Raw genomic sequence first — 26,832 nt, forward strand, 5'->3', positions numbered from 1 at the left:
CATTCCAGTCTCCAATGAAAGAGCTGCGATCCAGCTTTAATATTTCAAAATCAAAGCAGCTTAATGAATGAAACAGCTAATGCTAATTAGCATCTGCAAACTCAACATGAGATTCGGCTTTAACAGGCGTGTGGATTTTGAAAAGCAGCATCCAATGATGGATGGTAAAGGTAACCAATGTGATCTAGCAAATACCCAACTCCTTTTTATCTACAACATATACATACACACATACATGGCCTGAAAAGGACATGTTTTATACCCACTTAAGGATTCAAATGTACTGATAAACCATGAATATCATGTTCATTTTGAGATAATTCTACATCATATGATCTCAGTTCAACCAGTTTAAATCATACATGAAGGTTGGAGGTTTGGATAGATTTAATTTTTTAAATCTTGTTTCTACTAAACTGACAAAGCTGAGGCCTTTTAATTTCCTGTTGGTGATAAAGATTAATGTTGGATCTCTTAGTACAATAAACTGTTACCTTTCACAGTAATACTCTGAAGATGGGAGAATGCAGAGAACCTAAAAAGGGCTGTAGGTTTACACAAATTGGCCTAAATCAGTTACACCAACCCAGACATGTTACTGATTCCAAAGAAATGAAACAAATGGTTTTCAGGACCCACCCAGGAGAGAGCAAGGCTTAAGCTGCTCATAGAGGTGAAATAACACGGACGATAACACTATCGTTAATGGTAATGGAGAAAATTCAAAACCGCTGCTCTAAAACTTCCTCATTTAAGCTTATTCTTTTTTTTCTGGTTTTTTGGTATTTCATTACAGAGAATATCCATTTTATTTCCCTTTGGGATTAATAAAGTACTTTTGAATTTCATTGCATTGAAAAGTCTTATTGAAGCCAAGCCAGTATTTCTGCAGAGGTATGAACATATTTTGTCCATTATGAGCCGTTACTTCTACTTACATTTGGATTTACCGTATTTGTTTTTGTTTAGCAAAAAAAGGGGAGGTCAACCTTAGAGAACTCAATAATGTCAGAGATATTAAATTCTGCTTAGATATTTAAGTATTCATGGTGCTATCACTTTACGACCAACGATTTTTCATGAGATGCTGCAGGATTGTTGCTCCTTTGGAGACAGAATCCTTCCTTTCAGCTCATTCATTTCCCTCTCATGTTTTTTCTGCAGAGCATCAAATTGTTCCCTTTTCTCGACTTCATCTTCATCCAGAAGAAGTTGTCTTAGTTCATTCATTTCCTTTTCATGTTTCTTTTGCAATTTATTCATTTCTGTTTTTTCATTATCTTTGTTTTCTTTCAGAAGCTGTTGCTTGAATTGCTCCAGTTTTTCCTCATGTTCTCTCTGCAGCTTTTCTACTTGAGTATTTAGGTTTTGTTGATGGTCATTCAGCAGTTTGAGTTTTAATTCATTGATTTCTTGGTCGTGTTTGATGGACAGCCTTTTCCTTTCCATCATTAAATCTTTAGTTTGGAATAAATTCTCAAGGTTCTTCAGTTCCTTTTTCTGGTTCTTCTTTAAGATTTCAATTTGTTCCCACTCTTGTCTTCTATTTTCATTTGCAAGACGGTTGGTGAGATTTTCTACATCTTTTCTCTGCCTTTCATCCATCTTTAGTAATTGTTCTTTGTTTTGTTTCCTTTCAGTCAGCAGCCCCAGGACTAAATCAGCCACTTCTGTTTTGTGTTTGTTCTGCAGTTCATCCATTTTCTGCTTCAGACTAGTTTCTTTGTGTTCTGACAGATCCTTTAATTGTTTATATTCCTCCTGCTTCAGCTGCAGGTCTTCCTTTAGATTCCTCACTTCTTCCATGTGTTTTTCTATCATGGATGCAAAGTCTCTGTCCTTTCTTTGTCTGAATTCATTCCATTCTTCGGCTTTTTCTCTCGCCTCCTCTACCAACTTCTCCATTTCTGACTCCAGCTCCTGGATTTTTTTCTTATACCTCTCCTCAGAGTTCTTCCACTCCTCTTCCTGCTCTCTTCTGATTCTATCCTCCTCTATTGCTTGATGTTCAGAAATTTCCCTTTTCTGTTCATATTGCACCTGAAGCTTCTCAATATTCTCTTCGTTCTTTTCATCTTCTCGTTTCCGTTTGTCTCTTAATTCCTTTCTTTCCTTCTCCCAGGTTTCTTGCAGATGTTTCATCTCCTCTCTGATTCGATCCAAGTCTTTTTGAATTGTTTCTTTCAGGTTTGACTCTGTCTGAAGTTTTTTCTCCAGTTCTATTATTTTTTGCTGCAGTGCTTTCTTTTTCATCACTTCCTGTTCTTCCTTCATCTTGTCTTCTTTTTCCCTGGCCTCTTGTTCTTTCTCTCTCCTTTTACGCTCTTTGTTAATGTTTTCCTGCAGGTCTTTCAGTTCTTTCTCTCTCTGGTCCTTTTCCTCGTCAATTTTCAGTCTTTCCTCCCTGGTTCGTCTTTCAATTTCATTTATTTCTCTCTTAAGCTCCTCTATCTTATCATCCTTATCCTTAAGAATTCTGTTCATTTCTTTCTGAATGGCTGCTTCCGCCTCCTGTAGATTTTCATTGGTGTAGTGGCTTCTTCCATTTTCCTTTACCATTTTGTTGATCTTTGTTATCAACTCACTTACTTGTGTTTTATTTTGACTATTCCGGTTGTTAAACACATGGTATCTTTCCCCACAATCACTGATCAGTTTCCTCAATGATTGATCAGGGTTATTTTCAATAAAATCTTCAATAGATTTGTTAGCATGTTCTAGATCATCTCCTCTGGTAAAAAGAATGATGGCAAACCTTTCTGAAGTTTTCCCAAAAACCCTCTTAATGATTGTTAATGTCTCCTTTTCCTCTGCTGTGAATCTGCCAATGCTTAACACCAGCAGGAAGACATGTGGACCTGGAGCCAGAAGACTGATGCATTTTGACAACTCATCATTGACCTCATCATTGGATATGGATGTGTCAAACAATCCAGGAGTGTCAACAACGGCAACATATTGACCATTCACCTCACTCTTGGCTTTTTGACATTGCGTAGTGACTGATGTTTGACTTGTATCATCTTTAAACGCTGGTCTTCCCAGGATGGTGTTTCCTGATGAGCTTTTTCCACTTCCAGTCTTTCCAATCAGAACAATCCGGAGACAGTCCAAGCTTTGTTTCTCTTCATGATCTAAAAAAGGATGATTTTTTTAAGTCAGACTTACAGGTATCTGATGTACGACATTGATGTATTCGAAACTGTATGAATAATAAAGTAAAGTAAAAGCATGTACAAACAGTTTAATACTTACCACTGGAAACCTCTTTTACTTGTAGGTCTTTGAGCCTGGCCTCTAGTTCAGTGATCCTTTCACTTTGGGCGTGCATAAATGTTTTAGTTGAATAGAGCCGTGTTTTCTGCATAACTACTTCTTGTAGACGATCAAAAAGTTTGGATAACTCATTTTCTTCCTTGATGTTGAGAACAACATGTCTTCCTCCATATCTCTGAAGGAGCTCCTGGATGTCCTTGTTCTCCTTTACAAAGTTAACCACTTGTGGAGCTGTAGGATCTGAGTCCACAGTGAACAGGATCATGGGGAAGTCATTGACTCTAGAGCTGAATGTGTCCTGGATGGTCTGTAACTCTCCCTTGTCTTCATCAGTGAGGGGACCCACAGGTAGGACCAGGATGAAGGCGTGGACACCCTCAGGTTCACAGAGGGAGATACACCTGAATGATTCCTCCATCACTTCATGCTGAGCTTTTCCACACAAGGCAGGCAGCTCCACCACAGAAACCCAACGTCCACAAACCTCTCCCTGGTTTCTAACACACTCTGATGAGCTGGACGCTGAAGGAAGATCTGTCTGACCTAGAATGGCCTTGGCTGCTGAGGTCTTCACTGGTCCTCTCCTTCCAAACAGAACCACGTTTAATGAAGTTTTGACCTCTCTGTAGGTAAGAGATGTCCCTTTGTTTACATGCATGATGTTCTCAATCTTCTTCATTAACAGACTGCGGTGATGATCATTCATCTTGTAGCATCTTTGTTCCACCAGCCTGAGGAGCTCATTGATAGATGAATTTTTTTCACTGTCATTCGTTAAGATGACCAATGAATGTTTGAAGGCATCTTGACCAAACAAATTCAGGATAAACATCACTGTTTCTCTGTCTTTTTCAGTAAATTCTGAAGGTTTCACCAACAGCAGCAAAACATTTGGTCCAGGATAACAGAGTCTCACACAGTTCTTCACTTGTCTTTTGATTTCCTCCTCAGACAAACTTAACATGTCTGGAGTTTTTACTACAGTCACTTGTTTTTTATTCCACTCTCCACAGGAGGCCACACAGTGTTTGGTTCGGACAGTTTTTTGATGATGAAAGTCCTGCTCTCCAGTGATCAAGTTACCAAGTTTAGTCATTTTTTCCTCACTTTTTCCCAATAGCACAATCCTCAAATCAGACACTGCAACACAAAAGAAAACATGATTTTATAACACAATTATGACATTCCTGATATGATAGATCAATACAATGCATATGCCATAATTGTCTTTAGTCTGTACTTTCTACTACCAGCACTTCATCCTGGATTTGCACACATCTAGGATCAGGAAAAAAGCAGCTAATATCTCTGCAAACTCCATGTATCCTGGAAACAAACTGTTTAAAGGAATAGTACACCCAAAACATGATTAGCCTTCATTTTCTACTCACCCTCATGCTGAACAACACTCTGGAGTACTTTTTTGATATCTCAAATGCATCTGGAGATCTGGGAGGCTTCTTGCTGTCTGCTGACATTCAAATAATGGAGGTCTATGGCGCCCGAGGCAGAAAGGTCCATAAAAGTCCACAAAAAACGTGTCAATATTCCTCCATACTGCTCGTCCAATGTAATCCAAGTGTCCTGAGTGGGTAGCGTCCATAATTTACTCGAAACGAAGTCATTTAGAATGTTTTTAGAGCATGAACAGTAGTGTATAGGATTTCCTAAAAGCGCGTTCACGAGTCTACGGAAACCGCGGCAGACCGAACCAGACGAAAGTGCGCATTCAGCTCGGCAAAGAACTCATGCTCTTCCTCAACACTGAAGTCCTCAGACATTTTTCTTTCCTTGTTTTTTTCTTTGCACAGGTAAACAGCACATTTCTTCTTCTACGCTTGCATTATCGGCAGAGCAGATGCTGAATGCGCACTTTCATCTGGTTTGGTCTGCCGCGGACTCGTGAACTCGCAGGCGCGCGCTTTTAGGAAATCCTATACACTTCTGTTTATGCTCTAAAAACATTCTAAATGACTTCGTTTCGAGTAAATTATGGACGCTACCCACTCAGGACACTTGGAATACATTGGACGAGCAGTATGGAGGAATATTGACACGTTTTTTGTGGACTTTTATGGACCTTTCTGCCTCGGGCGCCATAGACCTCCATTATTTGAATGTCAGCAGACAGCAAGAAGCCTCCCAGATCTCCAGATGCATTTGAGATATCAAAAAAGTACTCCAGAGTGTTGTTCAGCATGGGGGTGAGTAGAAAATGAAGGCTAATCATGTTTTGGGTGTACTATTCCTTTAAGCTTCTACTTTTAGGCTGGAGACACAAAGCCCCTACTTCAGGGGTGGGCAATTCCAGTTCCTGGGGGCCGGTATTCTGCATCTTTTAGATGTGCATTTGGTTCAACACACCTGAATCAAGTAATCAAATAATTGGGAGGACTCTGCAGGAACCGACTGCATACTAAGGAGGTAACTCAGCCATTTGATTCAGGTGTTTTGGACCAAATGCACATCCAAAAGTTGCAGGATACCGGCCCCCAGGAACTGGAATTGCCCACCCCTGCCCTACTTCCTTTGACTAGCTGCTGCAGAAGCAGTTTCTTTATTCTGACTTTTGAAGAACATAATCAGCATGTTACAGGCTGAATACTTAGCACTCTGCAGTGACACAAATGAAAACAACGTGCTCTCTTTGATTCTTTCTTTTACTGTAAAAATAGGACCACAGGCATTCAGGGCAGCTGCAATCAAACCTTTACTAAACAAAATCTATTTATCAACTATTTTACTAGTTTGACTACAGTTATGTTTAAACAGCATGTACATCTGAATGGCTTAAATTTTTAAGGTTGTAAAATTATATATATATATATATTTAAAAAAAGCAATATCTGTTCTAACACTGTATGCCTAATGTTTTGATGTAATCTGCCTTCTTACTCTGTACCAACAAAATGTACAAATCAGACTCAGCTCTATAGAGAGATGGTGCAGCAGATTGACCTATTTGGAAGTACAGTCAAAGAAGAAGAAGATGGACAATGCACCTCATGAGGGCCTTCTGAATTTCAAACATATTGTATTTTCATTCGACTATACGATTTCCCTTCAATTGAAAGTTATCAAAATGACCTATGGTTAGAGAGTAAGATGCTTGGTGTTTATTTTAATATCAAGATTTGTTGTTGACAACCAATTTCAAAATGGTTTCAAGAAATTCCTTCTTTCACCTCTTGAATAGCACAAATAAATGGATATATACTTTACAGAATTCATGATAAAAAAAACTAGTCTGAATATTTGTTACTTTAAGATAGCACTATTCTAAGAAGGGCATCGACAAAATGCAGTTCAGGTAAAAGATTTATGTTCTGAACCACTGTGCAGACGTAGGTCAGAAGCAGTATTGACAATGATGAATTGGGAGGTACATTGGGGTGAAACTGGGCTGTTGACTGTTTTAGAAGCAAACATGAATGAAAAAGAGGGATTGTAGTTTGTTTCTTTTAGGGCTGAAACAATTGGATTCTTTGTAAATAATAATTATTGAAATAATTGTCAATTAATTTAGTAATCGATTAATCATGAACTGGAATATAGACTCTAAAACATGTCTGTAGCTGACAGAGAAACACACTTAGAGCAGTAATTATACCAAGAATATAAAAAAAAAATATATCAACATTTTTCATTTAAGATTTTGAAAAATGTCTGTCAATATGTTCCATTCAGAACTCCTGAATTGCAAAAAGCTTGAATGTCACCTGAAATTACAGAAGTCCTACAATATTATGCTGGTGAAGACTCTCATTCATCTAGGTCATAGCCATTCTAAAAAATGTTAACAAAAACAATCCACTGAGAATATCTAAAGGGGGGAAGAGCTAATATTCTAAAATGTTGGCTTGGTAAGCTTTCACTGCTAAAAGATGATCGTTTTAGAGTCAATAATTTATTTTCCCTCACCCCCTGCACAGACACACACAGAAATTTAAGTCAAACTTACTGAGAGGAGGTAGATTTTCATTACTGTTGGATCGCCTCAAAGGTGCATCTGTGAAAACAAGAAAAGTCAAGCTTATTTAATTACCATGTTTTTTATAAGGTTAAAAGCTTAAATATTACCAAAAACAAAAACTATGGACACATTACACCATTGGCCGACAACCTTTTTTTGGTTTTGATTATGTTTAAGTTTTCTTTTGAGTTTTCAGTTTCACTTTGAGTGAATGGAGATACATGATGACTTGTGTCGCAACACAAAGAGCCCCAGACACTCTTGTATCAGAGGTCAAAGGACAGGCAGGAGATCAGAACCGGGCAGATAGATGAAGGCAGGATGATCCAGAGGGTGAAGCCAAAGCCAGAGTTGGTGACATAGTGGGTTGTCAGATCCAGGAGGTCAGAGATCCGGTTAAGTGCTGAAGGAGATTCCAAGATGGAGTCAGGTCACAGTTTTACCAGGGTTACCATGGCGGCGTTCCAAAGCAGCGGCCAAGAACAGCTCCTTTTGACAATTTCCCAGAATATGCCGCTTAAAATGGTACAAACTAGACTTCAAACCTGCATCTAAGATCACCAACACCTGCTGGAGCTACGGTCACAAAATGTTTTAAATACTGACATTTTTGAAAGTTTAAAAAGATGCAGAGTGCTATGGACGGATCTCAACAACACAACAACGGAACATAACTGCTGAAGGAAGAGATTCGTGACACAAAGAAAGCAAGGCTGCAGAGGGTGGGCTAACTGTGAAGCTAAAGAGAGATCCCAACAGACCTCCGCTTCCATCAATCCTGCTCTACAACGTCCACTCGCTGGAAAACAAAATGGATCATCTTCGACTGGAACTCTCTTCAAAGAAGGAGATTAGTACTGTAACTGCTGCGCCATCATTCTGGCGGAGTCTTGGCTGCATCCAGCAATACCGGACAATGCTATTAAACTAGAGGGGCTAACGCTATACCACGCCGATAGGAACAAAGAACTAAGCGGTAAGACTCGGGGTGGTGGGCTCTGTGTTTATATCAACAACAGCTGGTGTAAAAATGCAAGATCGGTCGCCAGCTTCTGATCTCCAGTCATCAAGTTTCTGGCTGTCAACTGCAGGCCGTTCTATCTGCCCAGAGAGTTCAGTGTGGTTAGCATCCTTGCTGTTCACTTGCCCCCTAGCGCTAACACTAAAGAGACCATGAAGACTCTATACCAGGCTATCTCTGAGCTCCAATCTGCACACAGAGGGTGTTATCATTGCATTTTAAAGGGGAACACCGTTTCTTTTATTTAAATTGGCCCCTTGATTTTACGTTATTACGTCACGTTCTACTCACCTATATTATTTTTGTGTCATCTGGAGCCGTTCTGAAGATATTCCGTAAGGTGATATCCAAGTAACGTCTTCCTATGGACAACGACTTGAAGGCACAAACTGAACTGTTCATAATTTATTCTTTATGGTACGCCAGCATTCATAACATGTAGGCGACTCACTGTCCCCCAGACATCCAAGGTTATATTTTTTATATGTATATTTTTTAAAACAAAGTGGAGTGTGTATGACGTCATCCACGATGACAGAAAGCCCGGGCCACAGGCGGCTACACTCCTACCCCTTCTATTCATTCTAGCTCATCTGAATTGTTCAATTCCATTTCAAGAGCAAGATCCTCTGTGGTAGTAGCACTAGACATCTTCCAGGCATGCGAGAAAAACTAGCAGCAGTTCAGCGGACAGGTTGAACCAAGTGTGGACCAAGTGTGGTGTGGTCTGAGGGCGCCATGGAGACACTCCAAGACTGTTTTGAATGCTCTGACTGGAACATCTTCAAGGCTGCAGCAATAGGTACCCCATGCTAGTAACGGGTTGGACCCCCTTTTGCCTTCAGAACTGCCTCAATTCTTCGTGGCATAGATTCAACAAGGTGCTGGAAGCATTCCTCAGGGAGTTTGGTCCATATTGACATGATGGCATCACACAGTTGCCACAGATTTGTCGGCTGCACATCCATGATGCGAATCTCCCATTCCACCACATCCCAAAGATGCTCTATTGGATTGAGATCTGGTGACTGTGGAGGCCATTTGAGTACAGTGAACTCATTGTCATGTTCAAGAAACCAGTCTGAGATGATTCCAGCTTTATGACATGGTGCATTATCCTGCTGAAAGTAGCCATCAGAAGTTGGGTACATTGTGGTGATAAAGGGATGGACATGGTCAGCAACAATACTCAGGTAGGCTGTGGCGTTGCAACGATGCTCAATTGGTACCAAGGGGCCCAAAGAGTGCCAAGAAAATATTCCCCACACCATGACACCACCACCACCAGCCTGAACCGTTGATACAAGGCAGGATGGATCCATGCTTTCATGTTGTAGACGCCAAATTCTGACCCTACCATCCGAATGTCGCAGCAGAAATCGAGACTCATCAGACCAGGCAACGTTTTTCCATTCTTCTATTGTCCAATTTTGATGAGCTTGTGCAAATTGTAGCCTCAGTTTCCTGTTCTTAGCTGAAAGGAGTGGCACCCGGTGTGGTCTTCTGCTGCTGTAGCCCATCTGCCTCAAAGTTCGACGTACTGTGCGTACAGAGATGCTCTTCTGCCCACCTTGGTTGTAACGGGTGGTTATTTGAGTCACTGTTGCCCTTCTATCAGCTCCAACCAGTCTGGCCATTCTCCTCTGACCTCTGGCATCAACAAGGCATTTCCGCCCACAGAACTGCCGCTCACTGGATGTTTTTTCTTTTTCGGACCATTCTCTGTAAACCCTAGAGATGGTTGTGCGTGAAAATCCCAGTAGATCAGCAGTTTCTGAAATACTCAGACCAGCCCTTCTGGCACCAACAATCATGCCACGTTCAAAGTCACTCAAATCACCTTTCTTCCCCATACTGATGCTCGGTTTGAACTGCAGGAGATTGTCTTAACCATGTCTACATGCCTAAATGCACTGAGTTGCCGCCATGTGATTGGCTGCTTAGAAATTAAGTGTTAACGAGCAGTTGGACAGGTGTACCTAATAAAGTGGCCGGTGAGTGTATATAAAGATGAGTATGCCATGGCTGTGTCAGCCTACATCAACAAATGCATTGAGGATGTCAGCATCAAAAAGAACATCACCACCCGGGCCAACCAACCACTCTGGATAAATAGAGAGGTACAGAAATCACTAAAAGCACAGAACTCAGCTTTCAAGTTTGGTGATAAATAGGCACTGAGAACAGCATTTGCCATCCCAAACCGTGCTATCAGATCATAGAAGCAGAACCACAGACAGAAGATCCAGGACCTTTTCCACAACAACAACAAAACCAGAAGGATGTGGAAAGGCATTTGGATGATCACAGACTACAACTCACCCTCCCCCGGGTAGATGCAGCAAACACTGACTTCCTAAATGAACTAATCAACTTCTTTGGAAGGTTTGAGGCACTAAACAGCACTCCAGCAGTGAAAGCTGTTCCACACCAGGGGGAGGAGACACTAAACCTGGACGTAGCTAAAGTGAGGAAAACTCTGAGGAGAGTTCCAGTTCGCCTACCGACGGAACCGCTCCACTGAGGATACCATCTCTGCTGCTCTCCACCTGAGCCTGGCAAACCTGCAGAAGAACACCCACGTTTGGATACTGTTCCTGGACTTCAGTACAGTACAGCTTTTAATACCATCATCCCAGACTGAGAACACCACCTCAATGGGCAAAAGGGCATAGAAAAGCATATACTTCCTATAGGATAAGGAGAGCCCACCTGCCCCGACCCATGCTCACCACCTTCTACGGATACACCATAGAGAGCGTTCTGACCAGCTGTCTTACTGTGTGGTGTGCAGGCTGTAGAGCCTCAGACTGGAAGAAGGTGAGAAGAGTTGTGAGAACAATAGAGAAGGTCATCAGGGCTCCTCTTCCCTCTACTAATTATCATTTCATCAACGTAATGTGTGTCCTGAACCCGTAGCATCATCACTGGACACAGATCATCATTAGAATTTCTTTTAAGTATTATGTCTTCCGTACAGGGGCCATAACAGGGGCCAGGACATGATCTACAGGGGCACTGGCCCCTTTTGGCCCCTATCTAGAAATGGCCATGGTGAGTAATGATGACACCGTGGCACGTGCACTGTATGCTGAAGTCCTTTGAAAAAATGAAAGCACAACAGATGTTCAAGGCTACAAGACTGAAAGTATTGAAAATTGAAAATAAAAGACCAATACTGTTGTCATAAAAGGGACAGATGGACCCAGTATTCAAGGTTAGACGGCCAGTAGGAAAGTTCAAAGCGTTTATTAAATGAAAATAAACAAAATGAAAGTAGGGCTGCTAGGAATTGCAGCTCGCGGATGCTGCAGGAGGGGGGCAGGGCACTGACAAATAGACACTCTGTGGGAGAAACACAGGTAAGTGACCACGATCATCTGATAGAAGATGATTTCAGTGAGTCACTTACCTGGTTTAACAGTTCAGTCCATCACCCTTTAAGGGGGTGCGATCCAGCTGCTGGGCTGGCAGCTGACGCGATGCACGTCACCCAGAGTGTCCTCGGTATTGCAGCTCCAGAGGACTTGCAGGAAGCCGATTCTGGACAGGGATTCAGAACCGGCAGGAACAGACAGAATCCAGGCTTCCAGGCATCCTAGAGCTCCCAGGCAGGTTCAGAGTCCAGAAGCGTGACCAAGCGGACACACACAGGAGCAGAGACGATCAGGTGCAGACGGGCAGGCTCAGTGGAAGAGGGTAGCCGAGACCGGACGGCGAATTAGAACTTAAGCAGGACCTTCAAACTGGTCCCCTCCTTGGAGCCAGGCTTATTGGAATAAAAACTGATCCTCCCCACGTAAAGAGCCAAAAACCCAGATGACTAAGTAGGGGAGGAACAGTGGATGAGCAGGAGATGAGACAGACACAGGGCCCAATTTAAAATAAAATGGCGTTCCCCTTTAAGTACACTTTTTAGGTATCTGTACTTTACTCCATTACTTATCTTTCTTCCTACTTCTGACTTCTACTCATTACATTTTCACACAAGTATCTGTACTTTCTATTCCTTACAAATTTAAAACAAACGTTACTCGTTAGTCTTGGCTTCGGTTTATAAATATTCATCTTATGTAATGTGCGCCATCCAATGCAGATCAGAACCAGATGAGTTTCCCTTTAACATTCTGTTAAACGCCTGTGTTTTAATGTAAAATGAACAAATTCTTAAAAAAGAAACATTTTATGCAAGTTATATGGAAGATCTTGTCAAACTTACCAGGTTCTGCAGCAGCCATGACTTCTCTCTCAGAGGTCAACAATCAACTGAAACATGCCTTATGTCCTAAAAGTCCACAGTGAGAGAGTTTATTATACTTGAACAGGGGGAAAATTATATTTCAGACATCTGTATTTCACAGCTAAGTTGAGAATCATAGATTAGCAAGAACATAAATATGAAAACAGTGAAAAACAAAGTTGAACAATACCCTTAAACTTGCAACATTTAGACCAATTGACAAGTTTGGTGTGAGTTTTGCAAAGTTTTTCCTTATATGTATATATATATATATATATATATATATATATATATATATATATATATATATATATATATATATATATATATATTCATTCCTTTCCAAATAATATTAAAGCCTGTCATAGATTATTTTCTCCATTATTTTGCCCATAATTTTATTTTCCTGGTTTACTTGTTGGTATGATCACAGCTTCTTCCAAACCTTTGGCAGCTTTCTCTCCGACCAAACTCTATTATATTATTCCAACAAAATCTCCTTTGATGGTTCAACAAGTTTACTTATCATTATATAACATATTTGTTCTTTTCCAGGAGCTGTCCTCTTTGTAACCCTAAATCAGAATGTAGCTCTGCTTTTGCACATTGATAAATGTATTGTCTTCATCTTGACTTAATATTTCTACATTCTCTGCTATAGTCTCCTCTCTTCTTCTTCTCCCTTCTTCACTGAAATTTGTTTGATCAATAAACTAACAAAAGTCTGAGCTAACATTTCTGCTTTCTCGTCATCCTTTTTTGCTATAATTCCTTTATCCATTAAATCTGGATAACCAAACTCCTTTTTCTTTATCCCCTTCATTCTTTTAACTATTCCTCATATTTTATCTATTTTTGTTTCTCTTCCTAAAAAAAAATCACAAAACTTTCTCCAAAATATCTTCTTTGCATTTTGTATTGTTTTTCTCTCCAGCCTTCTATATTTACTAAGATTTTGTGTATTTTAAGTTCTTTTTAAAAACTTAAATGGTTTATTTTAAGATTTAATCATTTTTTCACCAGCTTCTATCACCATGATACAACTTCCTTTTTATGTTTCCCTCCTTTCCTTTCTTTAGGAGCTTCTAAGATGGCTTCACAAACTGAATGATTCAGCCCTTCTATATGTTCATACATATTAATTGTCTTTAATTGTATTTCAGTAATCATTCAAAATGTATCCCAATCAGTAGTACTAAACTTCCATTTATCTAACCCCACACTTTCACTCTCTTACATATTCAAACATATACTTCTATCACTAAAACATAATGATCACTTCCTATTGATTCGTATTCAACTTCCTATGTACATACAGCAGCTATTGGGTCTGACATTAGGGTTAAATCAATAGCTGACTCCCTACCATTCCTAATATCTGTTTTTGTACCATTTCCATCATCCGACATGGCGATTGCAGGATAGCGGGCTGGGATGAGGATTTTGAAAGAGTTTATAAAGTGGAAGCAGGACGCTGATTGGGCTTCGTGGTGGAGTAGTACGAAGCTGATTGGCTCGCTTCAGAGACGGATCAGCTTCTGATTGATGGAGGTAAGTCAGAGTTTCTTCAATTGAACTTCCGCTAGAGCTTCATTTCAATCTGAAAAACGATGATGATGACGATGATGATGAACCCATGATGATGATGACGATGATGATGATGACGATGATGATGATGATGAACCCATGATGATGATGAACCCATGATGATGATGATGAACCCATGATTTACCCATGATGATGATGATGATGATGAACCCATGATTTACCCATGATGATGATGAACCCATGATTTACCCATGATGATGATGATGATGATGATTTACCCATGATGATGATGATGATGAACCCATGATTTACCCATGATGATGATGATGATGATGAGCCCATGATGATGATGATGATGATGATGATGATGATGAGCCCATGATGATGATGATGATGATGATGATGATGATTATGAGCCCATGATGATGATGATGATGATGATTATGAGCCCATGATGATGATGATGATGATGATTATGAGCCCATGATGATGATGATGATTATGAGCCCATGATGATGATGATGATTATGAGCCCATGATGATGATGATGATTATGAGCCCATGATGATGATGATGATTATGAGCCCATGATGATGATGATGATGATGATTATGAGCCCATGATGATGATGATGATTATGAGCCCATGATGATGATGATGATTATGAGCCCATGATGATGATCCCATGATGATGATGATCCCATGATGATGATGATGATGATCCCATGATGATGATGATGAACCCATGATGATGATGATGAACCCATGATGATGATGATGAACCCATGATGATGATGATGATGATCCCATGATGATGATGAACCCATGATGATGATGATTTACCCGTGATGATGATGAACCCATGATGATGATGAACCCATGATGATGATGAACCCATGATGATGATGATGATCCCATGATGATGATGAACCCATGATGATGATGATTTACCCGTGATGATGATTTACCCGTGATGATGATGAACCCATGATGATGATGAACCCATGATGATGATGAACCCATGATGATGATGATGATCCCATGATGATGATGAACCCATGATGATGATGATGATGATTTACCCGTGATGATGATGAACCCATGATGATGATGATGACTTACCCATCATGATGATGATGACTTACCCATCATGATGATGATGACTTACCCATCATGATGATGATGACTTACCCATGATGATGATGATGACTTACCCATGATGATGATGATGACTTACCCATGATGATGATCTTGCGGATGAGTTTGATAATGATCTTGCGTATGATTCTTGCGGATGATGACATATATGAACAAAAGACATGACGAAATACAGACGCATGACGAGACGCAGACATGGTGCATATTGGTGCATTAGGGAATGCATCAAAATGGCGTAAAGAGCATGACGAGACGTAGACCAGACACGACGAGACACACAAGGGAAGGCATGATGCTGCCTGACATAAAGGTTAGATTGCACGTATAAGCCAGAATTAAGACAGCATAAGTATAGCAGGGAGACAGCATGAAGGCTGCACAAAGCAAGAATGTTGATAACTGATGAGTAGGAGGAGGAGAAGACGAGCTAGAGGATGGGCATGGTTAGGTCAGGTAATGATGAGAAAGAGTTTGAACCACCACCAGTATTTGTGTTAGAGTTACCTAGAGGCAGAGAGTGCTGCGCTGCGAGAATTGATGAGATCTGGGCGGAAGATGAGGTATAGGCTAAGACCATCGGCTCAGTACTGAGGGAAGCCTCAAAAGCCCCGTGAGTAGCTGACTACATAGCTGCTCCAATCGGAACGATGCCCAGGATACACCCTGAGGGAAGCCGCATGAATCTGAAGTATCCTGAGGTGATGAAGAACCATCGAGTGACGTGGGGTAACCCTCGGGTGTAATGGAGAGCTAGAATGCCTGAACGTGATGTGCTAGATGATGAAATGTTAGAACTGCTGCCGGATGATGCTCTGGTGAGGGCATAAGAAACGGGAGAAGCGACCTAATAAAGTTTACTACTGCAAATATCGTGGTGGGCGGATATGCGATCTTCCCAACGGCCCCTCGACGGCAGGCTATGGAACGGGGTAGCCTCCAGGGCAGATGATGGGTGTAGAATAAAGGCCGTGGACCACGAACCTAACCTGAAGACCCCCCAAAACCTAAGGATGAACCAGCACCCGTAAATTGGAGCATGCAGGAGATTGATAATATCGTCTTATTATTTGTTATTATTTATTATTTTTAAAATATTTTTAATTATCTAATTATTTTATTATTTTTATATTATTATTATGATTATTATTGATTATTATTATTATTATAATAATTATTATAATTATAGACGACAGATGATGAGGAGACAAGACGATGATCAGAAAATAATAAGGGGTAGTAAGATGACGGGCTGATCAATGATAAAGAAAAGCTGAGACGTCACCTGCTGATGCGACTTCAGGGGAGGGAAGAATAAGAGAGACTAAATTACAAGTTTCCCTAGAATAATTAGAGCTAGGCTAGTGAAATATAGCATGCATGGAATAAGTGTATGCCTAAATAAGGGGCAGACAAGGCATGAAGCGAATCTAATGATAGAAGATATGGAAGAAAACATGGTTGGATACATCTTACCTAGGGCTGGCCCGCGGGCGTTCCTTAATGTTGAATGAGGGGAGGAGGGGGGTGGGGAGGTCCGTCTCAGCAGGCAGCGGCAGGGATGACGTGGCAGTGCGGGGATTTTCCAAGTTCGGAGCGTGCGGACAGCGTCGAAACGGATTGAGTTAGAGAGTCCAGAGGAGTGGAGGGAGGCCGGGAGCTGCCAAACAGCTGGAGGACCGGACGTGGGAGCCGCCACAAATCGGGAAGCTGGAGAAGGTCCAAAGCCCGCATCGATACCATGAGAGGAGCGGGCGCATCTGGAGCCCTCTGCGCTGGCGGGGGAGCGGAGGACTTGCATGTCTTTGCGGCCAGGTATCGGAGCAGATTGAAGAGCGGAGGGCGAGGGAGATGGAGATGAACCACGAGGAGGCAGGAGGGAGGCCAACCGAGACAGCCGAGCAGAGTCCACCGGAGCCCGGCAACACGCCCTCGGAGCGCAATGCGGAAGAAGGAGATGCGAGAGCAGCCAAACGGGAGCCTCTGTGAGCAGGGAGAATTGAATGTCGTCTGAATCAAAATCCGACATGGCGATTGCAGGATAGCGGGCTGGGATGAGGATTTTGAAAGAGTTTATAAAGTGGAAGCAGGACGCTGATTGGGCTTCGTGGTGGAGTAGTACGAAGCTGATTGGCTCGCTTCAGAGACGGATCAGCTTCTGATTGATGGAGGTAAGTCAGAGTTTCTTCAATTGAACTTCCGCTAGAGCTTCATTTTAAAATATTATTATTATATTTGCTGCCTTAACCAGGCTAGCAAGTGAACTGTAGTCAGTGGCCCAACTGGAGTGTTGGTGAGAAAGGCGAGAAGTTGACCAGAATGAAGTTATGGGATTCCAGCACTTTTGCAGCAATAATGGGCAAATATGTCAATCTCTTGATGTGCAAAACTGGTAGAGACATACCCCCAACCTACTTTCAGCTGTAATCACAGCAAAAGGTGGCAATACAAAGTAGTAAATCAAGGGTGCTAAATAATTTTGCACACACACGTTTTCCGTTTTTGATTATTTAAAAAGGTTTAAAATATCCAAATAATTTTATTAAACACTTTTGACTGTGTCCAACTTGTTTATTCTTCACAAAGAATTAACATTATCTTTATGTTTGAAGCCTGCAATGTGACAAAATGTTGAAAAGTTCAAGGGGGACATTCCTTTAATGTATTTTTAAAAAATACACTCAATAGTATTGCTTTTGAGTATGAATATCTTAATAGTTCTACATTAATATAAAAAATAGTTAATTTGGTATGTAATAAAATGAAATAAGATTTAAAACCTGTGTGCAATATGTTTGTGAGTGTACTTACAACATACTCCAATGGTTAAATTGGTTAGACCTACAAATACACTGTTTTAAAAATTTTAGTTAAAAAAGATTTTAATTTAAGAAGTGAAAAATCTGATTTTCTGGTGGTAAGATTTGCCTTGTTGCTGAGGAATATACACACTAACAATACAATTTGGTAAGAAAATGCTGAAGCTCAGGTTGATCAGTTCTCATGCAATGTCTCTTTTAAAGTTTCCTGCTCGTTAGTTTCAGAACCTCTAGTTTGTGGCTTCCTGTTTAGTTTGTCTAGTCTGTTAATTCATCCTGTGTTCTCTGCACTTTCTTCTTGCTCTTTCTCTCCTACAAAGTTTGACTTTATCAAACACATCTTTTCTTTGTTTGTAATCCAATCAGTTGGTCTGTTCTTTGCCAATATTGTTTTAGTTAATGGTCCATGCATGTTTAGTTTCTGTTATGCTTTTAATACCTTATGTTTCTTCTTTCTCTTTTCTCTTGTTTCTGACTCCCGTGCTTCTCTTGTTTCTCTGATCACCTCATTGATGAATATCTTCTCTTCCTCCCTATTAATTTCCCAGATCTCCTGCATATATTTTATATTAATAAATAAACAGTGGATTAGCAGTCCTGGCTTGGAAAAACCCAACGTCAAATAAAGTTGCACTTGTGATATTTTTCATATAGAATTTATCTGCTCCCTGTAACTGCATTGTTTTACTTTGGTCCCTCTCAATTACACACATGTAATCTGTCTTTTCAAAACCATGATCATCTCCTTTCCAAGGAAATCCACCCTCTCTCTAGATTTTACCTACAGATCACAATGTCTTCTGCAAATATCATTATCCATGGAGGTTTCTGTCTCTGTGGCTCAGAGCCAATCCCTGATGCAGCCCCACTTTCACATTAAACTCTCTCACACCCACAGCACACCTAAACATGGTCCTACAGCTGTAAGACATGTCAAGCATAACTGTAACACACTGTACTGTCCTCTACTCTACGAATATATACGTATATGTACACACACATATGTATGTATGTATATGTATATATATATATATTTATATACATACATATACACACACACACACACACATTTCCTCAGCACCACAGCAATAGAGGCCCAGATCTACCACACCAGACAAGACCCCAACTGTAGACCGTGCAAAGAGGCCCCTGAGGCAATCCAGCACATAACTGCACGGTATAAGATGCTAGCAGGGAAAGCCTATATGTACCACCATAACCAAGTGGTAGGAATAGTGTACAGGAACATCTGTGCAGGGTATGAGCTGGAAACCCCAAGGTCAAAGTGGGAAACACCCCCAAAGACGATAGAGAATAGGACACACAGTGCTGAGATGTCTTTCATGGAGGGATGAGGAGCCCAGATGATCCTCTCAGGGGAGCCTGTGCTTAGGATGATGACATCAGAGGTGTTCTGTCCGACCTAGACTGACTGAGGTCTCTTGGTGAGGAAGTCTAGCAGCCAAGTCTTGCAGAGGGGTGTTGAATCCCAGCTGTTTCAGTTTGCCCATCAGAAGCTGTGGGATGATGGTGTTGAAAGCTCAACTGTAGTCCAGGAACAGCATCCGCATGTGGGTATTCTTCTCCTACAGGTGTGCCAGACCCGGTGGAGAGCAGAGGAGATGGCGTTCTCAGTGGAGCGGTTCCGTCGATAGGTGAAATGGGACGGGTTGAATGTTGGAAGGAGACTAGAGACGTTCTTTAACCATCGTTTTGAAGCACTTCATCATGATAGGAGTCAGTGGGACAGGCCAGTAATCATTGAATGAGGTGACCTGAGGCTTCTTTGGGAACGGAATGACTAAAAGCATTCTGGGACAAGCAAGATGTTAAAAATGTCCGTGAGGACACCAGCCAGCTGACCTGCACACTCCCTGAACACCCGCCAGGTATGTTATCAGGGCCTGGGGCCTTTCTTTGGTTGACTCTACTCAGAGTCTTCTAAACATTACATGTGTCAAGACAGAGTGCCTCCTCTCCCTGATGCGGAACGGCTTTGAGTCACAAACCCAGTATTAAGGGCCTCAAACCTCCCAAAGAAGTTTAGTCCACTTAGGAAGTCATCATCAACTGCATTCATGGGGGGGTGAGGGTATGTTTCAGTCTGTGATTCCCCGTATGCCTTGACACATCCTCCAGGTGTTGCTGGCATTGTGGAAGAGATTCTGGATCTTAAGGATGTGCTACTGCTTAGCTGATCTAATGGCATGGTTCAAGTTGGCAAGCGCTGTCCTCAGTGCCTCTCTATCACCAAACAGCAACCAACATTAAATAGATATAAGGTCATAGAAACAGATTAAATTACGATTTTTCTACTGCAGTTTTTTTTTCTTTTGCAGTTTTTCCATTGCATTTTTTTTTTTTTTTGTTGATCTTAGTTTTGGGATTCTTAGCCTCATCATAGTGTTTATAGTACTTTTAGTATTTGGTTCTATTATGCTGTTATTTAGAGTATAAAAAATTGCATAGGCATGAAAAGGTTTTATGAGTCACAAATATTGAAAGTTTGAGCTGACTGAGCAGCCGGTCATCTGGAAAACCAGTTTGTGATCACAATCACAAAAATATGGGACAAGACCTTGCTGTCCATTTGCACCTTAAGGACAAGGGACTCTTATTTTGGACAAATAAGACAGGTTGTTTGAAAGGGGTGTGAAGGAAGCCACTTATGTTAGGAAAGGAAAATCTTTCTTAAACAGAGGGGGGTGGACTCAGGTTTTAACTCTCAAAAACCTACAATGCTGTGATAGAGTTTATTCCTTCAACCCCCACCCCCATGCAGGAGACAAAACATTTCGCCTGGGCAGCGAGGGCAACAATTACCCCTAACGACCCCCCTTTCAGAGGCATAGACTAGTATCGGATATTGCAGGCTAACGAAGAACCGAAACTGCTCCCCAGCCTAAGGGGCGCACCTGTTCTTCTGCTTCAAGGCAAAACAAGTTTTCTGGATAAAGCTTCGAACTCAATGCTAATTCTGACATTTTGAATTGAAAAAGCTTCCTGGATGGGAAGCAAAATGTGTTCAAACTTGGAAACAAAGTCCAGTGGATTGATTTTTAACTTTTTTGGAAGGACTATGACCTGTTTGACAGAGAATCTTCACAAGCATAAGTCCCCAAAACTAAGACCACTTAATTAAATTACTGAATGCAAACTATTGGTACTTCAACACACCAGGAAGCAAATTTCTTAACTTGATCAAAATATTTATTTTATGAGAGGCTTTCAACAATTCAGTTACAACAACTTCCAAGAGCGCGTCTCACAACTTCTAAAGATTCTTCTTATCGCAGGCATGGATGAAGAAATGCAGTGTTTGGAAGTAGAGAACAAACCAACTTTGTATGATACTAATTATTCTTATTACAAAGACCCACAAGGAAAAGAAAATGTTTGGGCAGAAACATGTGATTGATGCTGATGGTGATTTTTAATGATGCCATATCAAGCATTCATTACCACGTTTTGCTCCTATGAATTACATATGAGCTCCAGGGTAGTCGGAGCGAACCAAGACGGGAGAAACCACAGAGGCTGTAAGGTTTGCTTTGCCGGGTGGTCTGGAATGGATTGGGGCGGAGTGGTTACGGATGATTTGGTATTTAGGTGTTGGTCCTCAACGTGGCAAACCTGGGCTCAAATCCGGCCTGTGGATTTGAACCTGGGTTCAATCCGGCCTGTGGTCCTTTGCCGCTTGTCAGGCAATGATGATCAATAAGACTATGTAGGTCTGAAATTAATTTCTAGACATTAAGAATGTTTATTCTAGATGCCAAGGATGCAATTTTGTTTGAAATGGTCATTTTGACAAGGAAACAATTCTTTTTCAGAAATCATGAATACTTGTTCAGAAAACTGATAGATACCAACATTTATTGCCACAGCCTTTTGTGACCATGATAACATTACGTGTTTATTTCTTGAATGTAAGTGGATCAATGTATCTAGGTGAAATGATCTGGTAGCAGGTGAGGATGAAGTCTAAAAACATTGTTATAATAGATGGAACCTGTTCATCGTCTCATGGAGTTCATCCTCAGTTTGATTCTGTCTTTCCTTACACAGTAAATACTATGTGGCTGTTGGCAGCCATTTCAGATGTTATCATCCCAATAAATGGCAGTTATTAGCGGTTATCAGTCCCATAGATTGTGCCAGTAGGCTCAGTAGGTTGTTATCACTGAATGAATCCTGACCCTGAGGTAATTCCTTTCTTTTCCCGGTGGAATTAATTAATCTTTTTATGTGTAAACTGAAAATTATTTCAGCAGTTTTTTATGTATTGTAAAAAAAACAAAAAACAAAAACAAAACACTGATATTATAAAAACTAAATACAAATTAATCTTATGTCCTAAAAATATTTAATTCTCTGTAAAAAAAAAAAAAAAAAAAAAAATGCTGATAAGTCTTTGATAAGATCCTCATCAAACGGTTTTCAAAGATAAGTTGTGTAACGGACTGAGTGAAGGATTTTTCACTTTTTTATGCATGAAACTACAACAAAAATCCGACTAAATCAGGTAATAAAACAGCGTGATTGGCTGTAAGAAGAGCGGTGACAGAGGACGTTCTGAGTTTACTGAACAAAGCCTGCTCCCGACCAGGCTAGCTCTGGAGAGAATGTTACTACGGTGACTTAAAACGAGGATGAGGAATCTATATTTGTGAAACGGAAAACTCTGAAAAAGTTTACAGGATCAATAACTTAACGGCTTTGATACAAATATAGTAGTACAAGAAAAAGTACCAGTGAAGCAAACCACACATAAGTCCATTTCCTTCTTTTCCGATAGTACTCTTCCAGAAGTTTTCGGTGACTCATCCTCTCCTCCTGCAGGTTCTGTTTCAGCTCCTCATGCATTCGTTCCCAGATTTTGTCCTTTTCTTTCTCAAAAGCTTCCCTCTCCCTGACCCTCTCTCGTCTGCACTGCTCCAGCCTTTTCTCAGTCGCCTCTTTTTGTTCTCGTTCAAAACTTACTTGTTTTTGTAAAGCACCAAATTTTTGCTGCCACTCTTTCCACTGTGATTCTTCAGTCCTTCTCCATTTTCTTTCTGCTTCCTCACGTTCTGTCTTTATCCTTTCAGACTCCATCAATTCTTCTTTTTCCTTCAGCAGTTCAATTTTCTGCTTTCTCTCCTGTTCAAGTTTAGCCTGAAGGGCTTTAACTTCATCTCTGTGTTTTTTCTTGTCTTCTTCGTCTTTTTCCTTTAAAACTGTCTCTTTCCTCTGTGGTTCTATTGACTGTGGTTCATCTTCACCCTCTCTCTCACTCTTCGGTTCCACATCCTGCAGTTCAGCTTTCAGTTTTAAAGTTCTCTCAATCAAAATCCTGGTGAACACGTCTTTTGAGAAGGATCTTGACTGTTCATTAATCATCATTTCTACCGTCTCCATCAGTTCTGGGATCTGCTGACTGTCCTTGATGTTGAGAACAACATATCTTCCTCCACAGCCCTGAAGGAGCTTCTGGATGTTTCTATCAGTCTCTATGAAGTCAGGATCTGTAGGATCTGACTCCGTAGTGAACAGGATGATGGTGAAGTCATTGACTCTAGAGCTGAATGTGTCCTGGATGGTCTGTAACTCTCCCTTGTCTTCATCAGTGAGGGGACCCACAGGTAGGACCAGGATGAAGGCGTGGACACCCTCAGGTTCACAGAGGGAGATACACCTGAATGATTCCTCCATCACTTCCTGCTGAGCTTTTCCATACAAGGCAGGCAGCTCCACCACAGAAACCAAACGTCCATGAACCTCTCCCTGGTTTCTAACACACTCTGATGAGTTGGAGGCTGAAGGTAGATCTATCTGACCTAGAATGGCCTTGGCTGCTGAGGTCTTCACTGGTCCTCTCCTTCCAAACAGAACCAGGTTTAGTGAAGGTTTAGGTTTTAAAGTCATTGTCAAACCTTCATCCTTTTCTCCATTCCCCTCCTCAGACACTGGAAGAAAAAGAGGAATTCAGTGTTTAAAGTCAGTGTGAAAACAGTCCACGAAGAACCAGAACCAATTATAGTTTGATTCTAGTTTTACTCAAAAGTTGGAAAAATAGAAACCCAAGAATGTTCACAGACTCAGACCTAATGTAAATACAAATACCTCTTCCATTTGCTTCAATATAGAGGTGATAATAATAATGATAACCTGTTCCTATTTGCAATGGATCTCTGTCAGTTAAAGTGTTGCTGTTCTGTTAAGAAGCATTAAATACTCAAAAGACATCAGCATCAAGAACAAACAGAGCTCAGTGCCCAACTGTTAACAAATCCCATGAGATTCCACTGGTTTGCAACTGAAACACACTTTAGTTGAGGGTGTTACAGTTAGGCTTTGTGTTTAATGATGTTTCTGTGACATCATTCCCAGATTTGTGCTCTGATAATAATAATAAAAATTGAACTTTATTGATCTCACATTGGAGATATTTCCCATGCTATCTTAAGCCATCCCCTTTTGGAGCAGTGGGCTGCCCTTGTGGGCCACCTGGGGAGCTTTGTCACCTGTTTTAGCTTCACTCCACTGGCTGCCCATCCATTTTAGGATTCATTTTAAAATTCTTTTATTTACTTTTAAAGCCTTGAATGGCCTTGCCCCAATTTACCTCTCTGAGCTTCTGCACCCCTACACTCCCAGCCGATCTCTCAGGTCAGCTGATCAGCTGCTCCTGACGGTGCCTAAAGCAAGGCTTAAGCTCAGAGGGGATCGAGCGTTTTCTATTGCAGCTCCAAAACTCTGGAATGCATTGCCGCTGCACATTAGACACGCCACCTCTCTGTCTCATTTTAAAACTCTTCTTAAAACCCACCTCTTTTATTTGGCTTTTAACACCATGTAGAGTGTTGATTTTATGTACACATGTTGATTTTATGTATACACATGTATATTTTTATCCTGTGCGGGCAGTGCTTTTATCTTATTTTATTTTATTACTTTTATTTATTTTAGTTATTTTATCTTTTTGTGCAGCACTTTGGAAACCTTGTGTTTATTTAAACCGTGCTATATAAATAAAGTGGATTGGATTGGATTGGTTAAGGTTCTTGCTCAGAGAGCCAGAGGGGAGGCTGTGGGGATCAAACCGGGTACATGCAGCCCTCTCAGAACACAAGTGCACTGCTCTAACCACTAGTCAGTTTATTAAATTCAAGTAACAATCAAGGCTGACCAGAAGAACCTTCCTACTGTTACCACTTGCATGCCCAGCATGAGAGATTGCTGCAAGCAATCTACTACGAATGTGTCAATTTAGTTGGCTGGGTTACCATAGGCAGACAATACATGTATATTTATATATGTTTACAAACTGACCTAAATGCTGCAGTTAGAAGATTAAACCAACCTGGGATGTTACAGTCTATGAACAGATTCCTGAACCTCAAATAAAACCTAAATCTGAACCACGTGTTCTTTGGTCATGATTTTCTACAAAATATGATTGCGATACATAACATCAACTTTGATTTTTTAATTTCAGAAAAAAAGATCAACTGGTCACAGTTTTAATCATTGACCTAATATAAGCTGAATTAATTTAACTCTGTTCTTCCCTGAGTTTCTGCATCGATGCAGGTTGGATCAACAAACAACATTTAGACTAAAACTTCAAAATAAAACTTCAAACACATTATTTCCACAGACGGATCCAGAAAACAGGAATATTGGACTCAGTTAAGCCGTACTTACAGTTTGGACGAAAGATTTCACTGCTAGAACGGCGCTTCATTGGGGGATCTGTCAGCGAGGAGTAAAAATATTAGATATTATCCCTTATTTATATGAATCACACTGCTGATAAATTATTATTTAAAATACTTTTGATCAACAATAAATAGAAGTTATCCAAGGAATAAAAACAGAAATCTAAAAGGTTCAAAAGTTAAAATATCTGCAGATGTTTTATGAGGATCTAAGAACAGAAATTAAACCCTCTGTCCAAATGTAGATAAACATCCTTGAAGAGGTCAGACCAGGATCGTCTGTTTGATTTATTTATAAATAAAAGGTTAAAATCAGCTCTGAAGCTGCAGATAAACCCAGAGGAGAAGCTCTGATTATCATTCTGTGTCTGTTAAAGCTGAGCAGGCTGTGGGCTGAAGTCTGTTGATTAAAGGTTTTTATCTTTGTTTTAATAAAAAACATAATCAATCAGGATTAACATGACCTACACTGATGCTGAGCTCAGCTGTGAGCATCTTTAGATTGATGAGAATAAAAACCATCTGGACAACTTTCCCAGAACCCAGAAGCAGCCAGTCATGATGGAGAAACTCTGGGATGGATTTTAGTCCAAAGTTGAACCATGTTTCTGTTTATTGTCATATTATTTTAGAACCATGATTCATCATTGTCGTTATACATACTAAATACATTTTATGTTAATGTTTTCCATTTTGTTGTGCTTTCTTGATGACAACAGATACAGTCATCTGTGTTGCTCAGAGGTGTAACTCACCAGGCTGTGCTGCTGCCATGCTGTCTGCTTCCTTTGGTTGATCTGAGTTAAAGAAGAAAAAGTTTAAATTCTTTATTTTACCAACAGTTTAACACACAGTGATCAAATGTTTCACTGCAGCTATTGGAGGAATTTTTTAGAACAAAAACCAATAATCTAAAATTAAATCAAGTGTTATTTTGTGATTGGTTCTGGTTCTGTGAGGCGTCTCTCAGCACCAACCTGCACAGCGAGTCCTCAGGGATTCTCAGGACTTTATTCAGCTGCTATAGAAAAGTCCAGCCTCATCAAACTATCTTCATCATTATTTTCCCTCCATCTTCTGTGGTTCCAGGTCTGCCT

At 40.6% G+C, this 26,832-nt stretch overlaps 1 protein-coding gene across 1 annotated transcript; it reads right to left on the minus strand.

Annotated features, from left to right (window-relative positions):
• Positions 1–1,004: 1,004 nt before the first annotated feature.
• Positions 1,005–26,832, minus strand: LOC119782365 (trichohyalin-like). The gene is made up of 6 exons (XM_038283314.1): positions 26,713–26,832; positions 26,491–26,532; positions 25,722–25,769; positions 23,907–23,980; positions 3,256–3,874; positions 1,005–3,134 (listed from the first exon to the last, which is right to left on the minus strand). Exons 2-6 carry the CDS (start codon positions 26,507–26,509, stop codon positions 1,078–1,080), a joined length of 2,817 nt encoding a protein of 938 aa, XP_038139242.1. The 5' UTR covers positions 26,510–26,532; positions 26,713–26,832; the 3' UTR covers positions 1,005–1,077.

This window comes from Cyprinodon tularosa, unplaced genomic scaffold, assembly GCF_016077235.1.
Source record: "Cyprinodon tularosa strain WSP-4 unplaced genomic scaffold, ASM1607723v1 ctg192, whole genome shotgun sequence".
Lineage (NCBI taxonomy): Eukaryota > Metazoa > Chordata > Actinopteri > Cyprinodontiformes > Cyprinodontidae > Cyprinodon > Cyprinodon tularosa.